Here is a 14,879-nt window from a genome sequence, read left to right as displayed (position 1 = left end):
CGTTGTTTCCCCTGACATTGGTTTTCTTGCGAGTGTCTTGACGAGTGCAAGATGAAAAGCTTCAACAAAATGTCTTTTTTTGGAAATAAGTTCTGTGCTACCAAGCGACTATTATTGTGAGTCGTTCACCAGTTTATTATTGCAGGCTGTACATGACCACACGGATATCCAACCCAAACTTCCTCCCGGCCGTCTGCAACCTGGTTACTTTGATAAACTGCACGGTGACGTTTGAGGGTCTTCAGGAGCAGCTGCTGTCTCGGGTGGTCAAACGCCAGCACCCACAGGTGGAGGAGCAACTCGGGCAATTACTGCAGAGCATTGCCAATGACCTGGTCACCCTGATGGATCTGGAGAATAAATCACTGTCCCTGCTGCAGAAGACCGAGGGTAAGAGGGGGGCTGTGACAGAGGCAGAATCTTATTTAGGAGGTGATTGTTCTGAAAGGGTGAAAATTGGTGTGAGGTGGATTCTCTTCTGATAAGACACATCTGTTTCAAAGATTTGTCCGAATTGAAGATGCTGAATATAGACATTTGCAGGTTTAACAGTCAAATCTGATTAAAGCCAGACTTCGTGGAGCAGGATTTTGTTTTATTCTTATATTCATTTGTGGGACATGGGTATCTCTGGGTGGTCAGCATTTATTGCCCATCCTTGGTTACTCTTGAACTGAATGGCTTGAGAGACTATTTCGGAGGGCAGTTGAGAATCAACCACATTGCTGGAGTCACATGTAGGCCAGACCAGGTAAGGACGGCAGATTTCCTTCCCTAAAGGCATTCGTGAACCAGATGGGTTTTTTTTCGATAATTGATAATGGTTTCATGGTCATCAGTAGATTCTTAATTCCAGATTTTTTTATCACTGAATTCACATTCCACCATCTGCCGTAGTGGGATTCGAACCCTGGAACATTAGCTGAGTTTCTGGATTAATAGTTTAGCCAGAATACCACTAGGCCTCCCCTTTATGGGCTCCTCGCAGCCAATGCGCTGATTGGCACAAAGCGGCAGTTTTCAGGATGGCTCAGGGATCGGTGAGGGCTGCACATGTTCTCAGTCCCAGCACGGGGGCTGCTGGTGGAGGGGGTCCAGTGGAGGAGGAATGTGTCTGCAGGAACCCCGCCCCCCCCCCCCCCGACCATTCCCCCATCTCCTGCGGATCAAAGGGGTGAGCAAAGCTGCCAGAGAGCCACATATAGCGACAGAAATTGTATAGTGGGATAACTACTCATGAAGCAAACAACTTGTGTTAAAACATGAACATTTGAACTGCACTGTGAAAATATAATCGTTAACACTGCACTTTTGGAAAATTGTACCATTATCTATCGATTTTACCACACAACTCAATTCCTCATGACCCAGATTTGATTACATCGAAAAGCTTTCAGTGGATTGCACTGTGGAAAAGTTGACATTTAAATCTGTAATTCACTTTGTTGAAGGATGTGTAATTCTCCATTTGACTGTGACAATAACCAAAATGTACTCAAATATTTTAGCTTCAAACCTATTCAGTGATTTCATTGTTAGTCAGTTTAACTCTGAAGAAGAAAGATTAGAATAAAGATAAAGTTTGGTTAAAACAATAAATATATAAAACCTTACTTATTATTCTTACTATCCCATCATAACAATGGTTATTGTCTGCCAGGACCCCTGCAAGTTTATGGTTCTATGAAGAATGCATAAAAATGCATTCTTCATAGAACCATACAATCCCTACAGTGCAGAAGGAGGCCATTCAGCCCATCGAGTCTGCACTGACTCTCTGACAGAGCATCTTACCCAGGCCCTATCCCCGTAACCCCACACATCTAATACTCCTAACCTACACATCTTGGGATTTTGATTTGATTTGATTTGATTTATTATTGTCACATGTATTAACAGACAGTGAAAAGTAGGGAAGGAAACGAGAGTGCAGAATGTAGTGTTACAGTCATAGCTAGGATGTAGAGAAAGATCAACTCAATGCAAGGTAAGCGCATTCAAAAGTGTCATCCGCAAATTTACTAACCCATCCTTCTACGCCCTCATCCAGGTCATTTATAAAAATGACAAACAGCAGTGGCCCCAGTGGTTTCTTTGCATCCGTATTTACTGAGGGAACGGGCATGGAGTCTACGGAAATAGGGCAAACAAGTAGGGAGGTCATGGAACCTTTACAGATTAAAGGGGAGGAGGTGATCGCTGTCTTGAGGCAAATCAGAGTGGATAAATCCCCAGGACCGGACAGGGTATTCCCACAGACCTTGAGGGAAGCTAGTGTTGAACTTGCAGGGGCCCTGGCAGACATATTTAAAATGTCAGTATCCACAGGGGAGGTGCTGGATGATTGGAGGGTGGCTCATGTTGTTCCGTTGTTTAAAAAAGGTTCCAAAAGAAATCCGGGAAATTATAGGCCAGTAAGTTTGACGTCGGTGGTGGGCAAGTTATTGGAAGGTGTGATAAGGGATAGGATCTACAAATATTTGGATAGACAGGTACTTATTAGGGAGAGTCAACATGGCTTTGAGCGTGGTAGGTCATATTTGACCAATCTATTAGAGTCTTTCTAGGAGGTTACCAGGAAAGTGGATGAAGGGAAGGGATTGGATGTTGTCTACCTGGATTTCAGCAAGGCCTTTGACAAGGTCCCTCATGGGAGGTTAGTTAGGAAGGTTCAGTCGCTGGGTATACATGGGGAGGTAGTAAATTGGATTAGACACTGGCTCAATGGTGGCTTTTGCTACCAAATAAACCTGTTGGACTTTAACCTGGTGTTGTTAAACTTCTTTCAATGGAAGAAGCCAGAGAGTGGTTGTGGAGGATTGCTTCTCTGACTGGAGGCCTGTGACTAGTGGTGTGCCGCAGGGATCGGTGTTGGGTCCATTGTTGTTTGTCATCTATATCAATGATCTGGATGATAATGTGGTAAATTGGATCAGCAAATTTGCTGATGATACAAAGATTGGAGGTGTAGTGGACAGTGAGGAAGGTTTTCAAAGCTTGCAGAGGGATTTGGATCAACTAGGAAAATGGGCTGAAAAATGGCAAATGGAATTTAACGCAGACAAGTATGAGATATTGCACTTTGGAAGGACAAACCAAAGTAGAACATACAGGGTAAATGGTAGGACTCTGAAGAGTGCAGTTGAACAGAGGGATCTGGGAATACAGGTACAGAATTCCCTAAAGGTGATGTCACAGGTGGATAGGGTCGTAAAGAGTGCCTTTGGTACATTGGCCTTTATAAATCGAAGTATCGAGTGTAAAAGTTGGAGTGTTATGGTAAGGTTATATAAGGCATTGATGAGGCCGAATTTAGAGTATTGTGTACAGTTTTGGTCACCTAGTTACAGGAAGGATGTAAATAAGGTTGAAAGAGTGCAGAGAAGGTTCACAAGGATGTTGCCGGGACTTGAGAAGCTGAGTTACAGAGAGAGATTGAATAGGTTGGGACTTTATTCCCTGGAGCGTAGAAGAATGAGGGGAGATTTGATAGAGGTGTATAAGATTTTGATGGGTATAGATAGAGTGAATGCAAGCAGGCTTTTTCCGCTGAGGCTAGGGGAGAAAAATACCAGAGGGCATGGGTTAAGGGTGAAAGGAGAAAAGTTTAAAGGGAATATTAGGGGGGGCTTCTTCACGCAGAGAGTGGCGGGAGTGTGGAATGAGCTGCCAGATAAAGTGGTAAATGCGGGGTCACTTTTAACATTTAAGAAAAACTTGGACGGGTTCATGGATGAGAGGGGTGTGGAGGGATATGGTCCAAGTGCAGGTCAGTGGGACTAGGCAAAAAATGGTTCGGCACAGACAAGAAGGGCCAAAATGCCTGTTTCTAAGCTGTAATTTTCACTGGTTCTATGGTTCTAAAACAGATCCTTGCGGTATACCACTTGTAACTGAACTCCAGGATGAACATTTCCCATCAACCACCACCCTCTGTCTTCTTACAGCTAGCCAATTCCTGATCCAAACCGCTAAATCACCCTCAATCCCATGTCTCCGTATCTTCTGCAATAGCCTACCGTGGGGAACCTTATCAAACGCTTTACTGAAATCCATATACACCACATCAACTGCTTTACCCTCATCCACCTCTTTGGTCACCTTCACAAAGAACTCAATAAGGTTTGTGAGGCACGACCTACCCTTCACAAAACCATGTTGACTATCCCTAATCAAATTATTCCTTTCTAGATGATTATAAATCCTATCTCTTATAATCCTTTCCAAAATTTTGCCCACAGCAGAAGTAAGGCTCAGTGGTCTATAATTACCAGGGTTGTCTCTACTCCCCTTCTTGAATAAGGGGACAACATTTGCTATCCTCCAGTCTTCTGGCACTATTCCTGTAGACAATGATGACATAAAGATCAAAGCCAAAGGCTCTGCAATCTCCTCTCTAGCCTCCCAGAGAATCCTAGGATAAATCTTATCCGGCCCAGGGGACTTATCTATTTTCACACTTTCCAGAATTGCTAACACCTCCTCCTTATTAACCTCAATCCCGTCTAGTCCAATAGCCTGTATCTCAGTATTCTCCTCGACAACATTGTCTTTTTCCTGCGTGAATACTGACAAAAAATATTCATTTAGTGCCTCTCCTATCTCTTCAGGCTCCACGCACAACTTCCCACTACTGTCCTTGACTGGCCCTAATCTTACCCGTGTCATTCTTTTATTCCTGACATACCTATAGAAAGCTTTAGGGTTTCCTTGATCCTACCTGCCAAAGACTTCTCATGTCCCCTCCTGGCTCTTCTTAACTCTCTCTTTCGGTCCTTCCTGGCTAACTTGTAACTCTCAAGTGCCCTAACTGAGCCTTCACGTCTCATCTTTACATAAGTCTCCTTCTTCCTCTTCACAAGAGATTCAACTTATTTAGTAAACCACGGTTCCCTCGCTCGACCACTTCCTCCTTGCCTGACAGGTACATACTTATCAAGGACACGCGGTAGCTGTTCCTTGAACAAGCTCCACATTTCAATTGTGCCCATCCCCTGCAGTTTCCTTCCCCAACCTATGCATCCTAAATCTCGCCTAATCGCATCATAATTTCCTTTCCCACAGCTATGGGTTAGGTTGATTGGTCATGCTAAAATTGCCCCTTAGTGTCCTGGGATGCGTAGATGAGAGGGATTAGTGGGTAAAATATGTAGGGATATGGGGGTAGGGCCGGGGTGGGATTGTGGTCGGTGCAGACTCGATGGGCTGAATGGCCTCTTTCTGTACTGTAGGGTTTCTATGATTTCTTTCTATGATTTCTTTCTATAACTCTTGCCCTTCGATATATACCTATCCCTTTCCATCGCTAAAGTAAACGTAACCGAATTGTGGTCACTATCACTATAGATCAGTTGGAGACTTGGGCGGAGAGATGGCAGATGGAGTTTAATCCGGACAAATGTGAGGTAATGCATTTTGGAAGGTCTAATACAGATAGGAAATATACAGTAAATGGCAGAACTCTTAAAAGTATTGAAAGGCAGAAGGATCTGGGTGTACAGGTACACAGGTCACTGAGAATGGCAATGCAGGTGGAGAAGGTAGTCAAGAAGGCATACGGCATGCTTGCCTTCATCGGCCGGTGCATTGAGTTTAAAAATTGGCAAGTCATGTTGCAGCTTTGTAGAACATTAGTTAGGCTGCACTTGGAATATAGTGTTCAATTCTGGTCGCCACACTACCAGAAGGATGTGGAGGCTTTGGAGAGGGTACAGAAAATATTTACCAGGATGTTGCCTGGTAAGGAGGGCATTAGCTATGAGGAGAGGTTGGAGAAACTTGGTTTGTTTTCACTGGAAAGACAAAGGTTGAGGGGTGACCTGATAGACGTCTACAAGATTATGAGAGGCATGGACAGAGTGGATAGTCAGAAGTTTGTTCCCAGGGTGGAAGAGTCAATTACTAGGGGGCATAGGTTTAAGGTGCGAGGGGCAAGGTTTAAAGGAGATGTACGAGACAGATTTTTTACACAGACGGTGGTGGGTGCCTGGAACTCGTTGCCGGGGGAGGTAGTGGAAGCGGTTACGGAAGGGCATCTTGACAAGTACATGAATAGGATGGGAATAGAGGGATATGGTCCCCGGAAGGGTAGGGGGTTTTAGTTCAGTCGGGCAGCATTGTCGGTGCAGGCTTGGAGGGCCGAAGGGCCTGTTCCTGTGCTGTAATTTTCTTTGTTCTTTGTGTATAAGGAGTATAGTAGGGGGCTGAAAACACAGCCTTGTGTGTGCTCCGGTTTCCTCACACAGTCCAAAGATGTGCGGGTTATGTTGATTGGCCATGGTAAATTGCTCCTTACTGTCAGGGGGAGTAGCAGGGTAACTGTGTGGGGTTACGGGAATAGGGCCTGGGTGGGATTGTGGTGGGTGCAGACTCGATGGACTGAATGGCCTCCTTCTGCAATGCAGGAATTGTATGAATAACATTTCAATTTAAGACTTTTACTGGAACAAACAAACTAAAACCAGATTAGATCAAATATGGATGTGTCTCTTGTCAGGGGGTGGAGGGAGGCGGGGTGGGGAGAGGAGCGAATTCTCGTTGGTGAAGCCGGCTGCTGAGCTCTGGGATGTCACTGCGTCAACGCCTGATTTCCCAGCATACTGTGTGTGCTCCTGAAACTTAAGGGGCAATTTAGCATGGCCAATTCGCCCAACCAACACGTCTTTCAGATTTCTGCTGAGAGAACATGCAGACTCCGCACAGACAGTGACCCGAGGCTGGAATTGGAGCTCGGATCCCTGGCGCTGTGAGGTAGCTGGCGACTGGGGGTGGTGGGGGGTGCAATGTCCGGGGCGGCGATCGCCGGGTGTTGGTGGGGGGGGCGGGGGGCCTTGTGAGGTTGGCACAGTGAGCGATTAGCAGCAGGCCCCCATGTCCGTCTGGGGGAGCTGGGGGGGGGGGAGTGACAGGAACACACACAGTATGCTGGGAAATTGGGCACCTGCGCAATGACGCCTCAGAGCTCAGCAGCCGGCTTTACCAGCGAGAATTCACTACACACCCCCCCATCCTCCCGCCGATGAGAATCACATCCATAGAATCATAGGATCACTACAGTGCAGAAGGAGGCCATTTGGCCCATTGAGTCTGCACTGACCACAATCCCACCCAGGCCCTATCCCCATAACCCTCAAATTTACCCTGCTACTCCCCCTGACACTAAGGGGCAATTTAGCATGGCCAATCAACCTACTCCTCACATCTTTGGACTGTGGGAGGAAACCGGAGCACCCGGAGGAAACTCACACAGACACAGGGAGAATGTGCAAATTCCACACAGACAGTGACCCAAGCCGGGAATCGAACCCGGGTCCCTGGCGTTGTGAGGCAGCAGTGCTAACCACCATGCCGCCCGAACCCTGGCTCTTTATTTTAACTAACTGCTGTACAATTGTGACTGGAAATCTCCCAGAAGTTGGCATGATTCTCTCCCATTTTCACGCACGTTCAGCACTGAGAATTTCCTGGTGAGATCATCCCCTCAGAATCCTGCAGGGTTGGGATTGTTTCGAGAGGTTGGACCTTCCTTTAGTGTAAAAAACCTTTTCATGGTGTGGCTTTTTCTGACCATAGGGCATATCCTAGATGACCAGGATCTCATTGACACTCTCCAGAAATCAAAGGACATGTCCAAAGAGATTAAGCTGCGAATTGCTGCATCTGAGGAAAACGAGAGGAAAATCATGGCTGCTCGGAAGAAGTATCTGCCGATGGCGACGCACGGCTCTGTCATGTACTTTGTGATGGCTGAGCTGGCCAAGCTGAACTGCATGTACCAGTTTTCTCTGCACTGGTTCATGAAGATATTCACTGAGTCAGTGAGTGATATGCACAAGCCACACACAAGGAGGCCATTGGCAGGATTCATACAGCGTGCCTCGAAACTACAGCGAACAGGCAGTGAATTCAAACATTTATCTTCCAGCACTGCAAGGATGCACATTAGCTTCAAGTCTTATTTACGCAACATGATGAACACACTTACTGAGAACACCTACAAGGTATGTCACAGCAAGGAACATTCACCGCTAGCCAAACCAGGGCTATCACTGATCCAAGCCCACATTTCCAAGCTGCCATTATACTGTGACAACCAGGTTAGCAGGAATGTAACACCTCCTCTCTATAACCCACTCTGGATTGGTTATAACAAAGGTAAAGGGAGCTGATATTGCAATTCCACACATATATATATATGTGTGTGAAAATATATACTCCACTATGTGTACCTCAATATGAGAAACCAGATTCTTTAGGTTAACAGGTGAAGAGCTAGTCTTATTGCTAAATTCACTCAATTAAAGATGCAGAAATTATTAACCAAAAGCTGAAAGTGTATGAACGTATACAATAAGAGCAGAAGTAGGCCATTTGACTCCTCAAGTCTGCTCCACCATTCAATAATAATTATTGTTGATCTGCTTGTGTTTCAAGTTACACATTCCCATCTACCCCCGGTAATCTTTGATTCTCTTGCCAAACAAGAATCTTATCTACATCCACCTTAAAATTATTCAGTGACTCTGAATTCAGCTCCTTCTGAGGCAGAGTTCCAAAGTCTCACAACCCTCTGAGAGAAAAGAATTCTCCTATCTGTGTCCTAAAAGGGTGACCCCTAATTTGAAAACAGTGCTCCCTGGTTCTGGTCAAGCGGAAATATCCTTTCCACATCCACTTTGTCAAGACCATTCACAATGGCACAGTGGTTAGCACTGCTGCCTCACAGCGCCAGGGACCTGGGTTCCATTCCGGCCTTGGGTGATTATCTGTGTGGAGTCTGCACGTTCTCCCCGTGCCTGCGTGGGTTTCCTCCGGGTGCTCCGGTTTCCTCCCATGCTCCAAAGATGTGCAGGTTAGGCGGATTGGCCATGCTAAATTGCCCCTTACTGCCAGGGGGATTATCAGGGTAAATGTGTGGGGTTATGGGGATAGGGCCTGGGTGGGATTGTGGTCGGTACAGACTTAATGGGCCAAATGGCCTCCTTCTGCAGTGTAGGGATTCTATGATTCAATCAAGTCACCCATCACTCTTCTAAACTCCAGTGGAAACAAGCCCAGTCTGTCTAACGTCTTCTCATAACACAACCCACTCATTCCAGGTATCCTCTGGCAGCACATTTACATCCTTCCTTAAATAAGGTGAAGAAAACTGCATGCACTATTGGAGATGTGGTCTCAATCTTGTCCTACATAATGAAAACATTCTTAAAATGCAATTTGATAAATCCCCTGGACATGGCAATGTAGATCCCAGAGTATTGAAAGAGATGGCAGCAGAGATAGTGGATGCATTGGTGATCATCTTCCAAAGTTCGATAGATTCTGGAGTGGTTCCTGCAGATTGGAAGGTAGCAAATGTCCCCCCCAATATTTAAAAAAGGAGCGAGAGAGAAAACGGGGAATGTCAGCCCTGTTAGCCTGACATCAGCAGGAGGGAATGTGCTAGGATTTATTGTAAAGGATGTGATAACTGGACACTTAAAAAGTATTCAGTAGAACTGGGCAAGTCAACATGAATTTATGAAAAAAAAACCTTTTTGGAGGTGTTTTGAGAATGTAACTAGCAGAATGGATAAGGGGGAACCAATGGATGTGCTGGATTTGAATTTTCAGAACGTTTTCAGTGAAGAAAATAAGAACTAGGAGCAGGAGTAGGCCATCTGGCCCCTCGAGCCTGCTCCGCCATTCAATAAGATCATGGCTGATCTTTTCGTGGACTCAGCTCCACTTACCCGCCCGCTCACCATAACCCTTAATTCCTTTACTGTTCAAAAATGTATCTATCCTTGCCTTAAAAACATTCAATGAGGTAGCCTCAACTGCTTCAGTGGGCAGGGAATTCCACAGATTCACAACCCTTTGTGTGAAGAAGTTCTTCCTCGACTCAGTCCTAAATCTGCTTCCCCTTATTTTGAGGCCATGCCCCCTAGTTCTAGTTTCACCCGCCAGTGGAAGCAACTTCCCTGCTTCTATCTTATCTATTCCCTTCATAATCTTACATGTTTTTATAATACAACATACTCATTTTCTATAAGATCTCCCCTCATAAGCCAATAAACCCTTCACTAGACTTTAGTAAGCAGAATTGGTAATATACCAGCGTAGATTGTGGACAGAAAGCAGAGACGAGGGATAATCAGGTTATTCTCGGGTTAGCAGCCTGTGACTAGTGGCTACCACAAGGATCAGTACCCAGACCCCAGCTGTTCACAATACCCATCAATGGTTTGGGTGTGGGAACGAATGTAAAGGGGATGATTCTCCCAGACCACTACACACAATGAGCCGGGAGACATCAGCGGAGGCCATTTAGCCCATCTCCCCGGCCTGGGTTTCCAGAATCGTCAGCTCCGCACCAGAAATCGGCTCGGAGCTGATTTAAATATTAAAATCAGAATTTCAATCTCATTAGTGGGCCTGGGAGTGAAGTCTCCAGGTCCGCTAGCCTCTCCCGCCCCCTGACAGGAGGGTTTAGAACAACACCCCACTAACAGGGTACAGGCGGCCATGGAGGGCTCCCCCCAGGAGGTCGAGGGTAAGGGGGGGGGTACCCCCTTGGCAGTGCCAGCCTGGCACTGCCCAAGGGACAAAGTGGCAATACCCAAGGTGCACCTTGGCACTGGCCACCGGGCAGGGCCTATTGGGACAGGGCCGACTGGGGGCAGAGCCGATTGAATCATAGAACCATACAGTGCAGAAGAAGCCCTTCGGCCCATCGAGTCCACACCGACACATCAGAAACACCTGAACTCCCACCTAATCCCATCTGCCAGCATTTGGCCCATAGCCCTGAATGTTCTGATGTGCCAAGTGCTCACCCAGATACTTTTTAAAGGATGTGAGGCAACACACCTCTACCACCCTCCCAGGCAGCGCTTTCCAGATGGGTGGCATGATAGTGAGCCCTGCTGCCTCACAGCGCCAGGGACCCGGGTTCGATTCCTGGCTTGGGTCACTGTCTGTGTGGAGTCTGCACGCTCTCCCCATGTCTACATGGGTTTCCTCCGGGTGCTCCAGTTTCCTCCCATAGGCTGAAAGATGTGCTGGTTAGGGTGCATTGACCCGAACAGGTGCTGGAGTGTGGCGACTAGGGGAATTTCACAGTAACTTCACTGCAGTGTTAATGTAAGTCTTACTTGTGACTAATAAATAAACTTTAAAACTTTTGAACCGTCACCACCCTCTGGGTAAAAAGGTTTTTCCTCACATTCCCCCTTAAGCCCCCCTGCTCCTCACCTTGAACCTATGTCCCCTCGTGGCTGACCCTTCAACTAAGAGGAACAGCTGCTCCTTATCCACTCTGTCCATGTCTCTCATAATCTTGTACACCTCGATCAGGTCGCCCCTCAGTCTTCACTGCTCCAACAAAAACAACCCAAGCCTATCCAACGTCTCTTCATAACTTAAACGCTCCATCCCAGGCAGCATCCTGGTGAATCTCCTCTGCACCCCCTCCACTGCAATCACATCCTTCCGATAATATGACGACCAGAACTGCACACAGTACTCGAGCTGTGGCCTCACCAAAGTTCTATACAATTCCAGCATGACTTCCCTGCTTTTGTAATGTATGCCTCGATTGGTAAAGGCAAGTGTCCCATATGCCTTTTTCACCACTCTACCAACATGCCCTTGCACTTTCAGAGATCTGTGGACAAACACGCCAAGGTCCCTTTGTTCCACAGAACTTCCAAGTGTCCTACCATTGAGTACTTTCTTATCAAATTACTCCTTCTAAAGTGTATCACCTCACACTTTTCAGGGTTAAATTCCATCTGCCACTTACCTGCCCATTTGACCATTCCAACTATAATTTCTTGTAGCCCAAGACACTCCGCCTCACTGTTAACCACCCGTCCAATCTTTGTGTCATCCGCAAACTTACTAATCCCACCCCCAGATAGTCACCAATGTCATTTATATAAATGATGGATAATAGGGGGCCCAGCACAGATCCCTGTGGTATGCCACTGGACAGTGGATTCCAGTCACTGAAGCAGCCTTCTGTCATCACCCTCTGTCTCCTACGACTGAGCCAATTTTGAATTCTCTTTGTCAAATTAGCCTGTATCCCATGTGAATTTACCTTCTTCACAAGTCTCCCATGTGGGGCCTTGTCAAAGGCTTTGCTAAAATCCATATAAACTACATCGACTGCACGACCCTCATCTACACACCTGGTCACTTTCTCAAAAAATTCAATCAAATTTGTTAGGCATGACCTCCCTATGACGAAGCCATGCTGGCTCTCTCTGACCAAGCTTTGCCTCTCCAAGTGGAGATAGATGTTCTCCTTCAGAGATTTCTTTGATAGTTTCCCTACCACTGACGTGAGACTCACTGGTCTGTAGTTCCCTGGTTTATCTCTACAACCCTTCTTAAACAGCGGAACCACATTAGCTGTTCTCCAATCGTCTGGCACCTCCCCCGTGGCCAGAGAGGAATTGAAAATTTGGGTCAGAGCCCCTGCAATCTCCTCCCTTGTCTCCCACAGCAGCCTAGGGCACAATTCATCAGGACCTGGAGGTTTATCCACTTTTCAAGCTGCCAACACCTCCAAAAGCTTGTTCTTCCCTGTGTCAATTTGCTCAAGAACCTCACAGTCTCTCTGCCTGAATTCCATACCATCATCCTCATTCTCTTGGGTGAAGACGGATGTGAGATATTCATTCAACACTCTACCAATGTCCTCTGGCTCCACCCACAGGTCGCCCCCTTCATCCCTAATAGGCCCCACTCTTTCCCTGGTTATCCTCTCCCATTGATATACTTATAGAATATCTTGGGATTTTCCCTATTTTTACCAGCCAGAGCTTTCTCATATCCCCTCTTTGCTTTCCTAAAATCTTTGTCAAGCTCCACCCTACACTTTCTAAACCTCACTAATCCCTCCACTGATTTGCTCCCCTTGTAATTTTTAAAAGCCTTTCTTTTGTTTCTCATTGTATCCTGGATATCTCTGGACATCCATGGTTCTCTGGGTTTGTTACACCTACCTATTACCCTCGAGGGAACATGCTGGGTTTGCACCCTCCCCATTTCCTTTTTGAATGCCCCCCACTGCTCTTCTGTAGATTTCCCCATTAGTAGCTGTCCCCAGCTTACCTTGGCCAGATCCTGTCTTATTTTACTGAAATCCGCTCTCCGCCAATCCAAAACTTTTTTTTGCAGCTTTTCTATTTCCTTGCCCATAACAAGCTGAAATTGTACCGTGTTGTGATCGCTATCACTAAACTGCTCCCCCAGCACCACCTCAACCACCTGTCCGCTTCATTCCCCACAATCAGGTCCAGCACAGCTCCCTGCCTTTGATATTGACATATTGATTTAAAAGAAATTGATTTCAAGAAATCTCCTCCATTCAGACCCTTAACACTATGTATGTCCTAGTTAATGTTGGGAAAGCTGAAATCCCCAACTAATATAATAACCCTACTGTTATTGTTTTTACACACCTCCACAAACTGAGCACAGATTTGCTCCTCAATACCCCTCTATCTGGGGGTCTATAATAAACCGCTGGCAACGTAGCTGTCCCTTTTTATTCCTAAGCCTCTACCCACAAAGCTTCACTTGATGCCCCCTCCAATATATCATCTCTCCTCACTGCAGTAACTGCCTCCTTAACTAATAATGCAATACCTCCTTCTCTTTTACCCCCTCCCCGGTCTCGCCTGAAGATTCTATATCTCGAAATGTTGAGTTGCCGATCGTGTCCTTCCTTCAGCCATGTCTCTGTGATGGCTACTGTGTCACACTTCCACATGTCAATCATTGCCCTCAACTCATCCATTTTACCTGGAATACTCCAGGCATTAGAATAGAGGCCATCCAGCCTGGCCTTACTCCCTTGTAACTTAATACAGCTGCACTCCCTCTGACTTGTTTGTTTTGCTGTATGATTCTGTGCCCTTATTCTGCTAACGATGTGTGTCTCTCCCCCTGTCAAATTAGTTTAAACTCCTCCCAACAGCACGAGCAAAACATCCCGCAAGGATGTTAGTCCCGCTCTGGTTCAGATGTAGACCGTCCCATTTGTACAGGTCCCACCTTCCCCAGAAATGGTCCCAGTGATCCAGGAATCTCAAACGCTCCCTCCTGCACCAACTCTTAAGCCACACATTCATCTGCCTATTCTGCTATTCCTGTGCTCGAGAGCACGTGGCACTGGGAGTAATCCCGAGATTACAACCCGGGAGGTCCTGCTTTTTAATCTACTGCCCAACTCCCCGAATTCTTGGTGCAAGACCTCACCCCTCTTTCTACCTATGTCATTGGTACCAACATGTACCATAACCTCTGCCTTATCACCCTCCCCCTTCAGAATGTCCTGCAGCTGTTCAGTGACATCCCAGACCTGGCACCAGGGAGGCAACACACCATCCTGGAGTCACTTTTTATTATTCATTTGTGGGACATGGGCATCGCTGGCTGGTCAGCATTTATTGCCCATCCCTAGTTGCCCGAGGGCAACTACATTGCTGTGGGTCTGGACAATGGTTTCACGGTCATCAGTAGATTCTTAATTCGAACCCGGTCCCCAGAACATTCGCTGAGTTTCCGGATTAATAGTCTAGCAATAATACCACTAGGTCATCGCTTCCCCGTTGATGGCCACAGTATAGCGCCTATCTGTACACCTGACGATAGAATCCCCTATTACTATTACCCTGCCTCTCTTCCCCCCTCTCCTGTACAGACAGGCAGCTTGTGGTGCCAGAAACTTGGCTCAGCCTGTGCTCCCTGGAGGTACCTTGAGGGCATCAAGGGAGGGTTTAAACTAGATTGGCAGGAGGGGGGGGATCCTCAGCAGCAGGGAAGCAAACGAGGGGCTGAATGGAGATGCAGTACTCAGCAACGGTAAGCTGAATGGACACGAT

The 14,879-nt window shown here is 46.6% G+C and overlaps 1 protein-coding gene across 1 annotated transcript in view; it reads left to right on the top strand.

Annotated features, from left to right (window-relative positions):
- LOC144493937 (dynein axonemal heavy chain 6-like) overlaps positions 1–14,879 on the top strand; it is an 814,395-nt gene that overhangs the window by 704,414 nt on the left and 95,102 nt on the right. Inside the window, exons 63-64 of the mRNA XM_078213513.1 lie at positions 146–390; positions 7,573–8,000. Coding sequence (XP_078069639.1) covers positions 146–390; positions 7,573–8,000 — 673 coding nt within the window. The remainder of the gene's footprint in view (positions 1–145; positions 391–7,572; positions 8,001–14,879) is intronic.

The sequence above is a fragment of the Mustelus asterias genome, chromosome 5 (genome assembly GCF_964213995.1).
Source record: "Mustelus asterias chromosome 5, sMusAst1.hap1.1, whole genome shotgun sequence".
Classification (NCBI taxonomy): Eukaryota; Metazoa; Chordata; class Chondrichthyes; order Carcharhiniformes; family Triakidae; genus Mustelus; species Mustelus asterias.
This window is presented reverse-complemented; position numbering and strand designations above follow the sequence as displayed.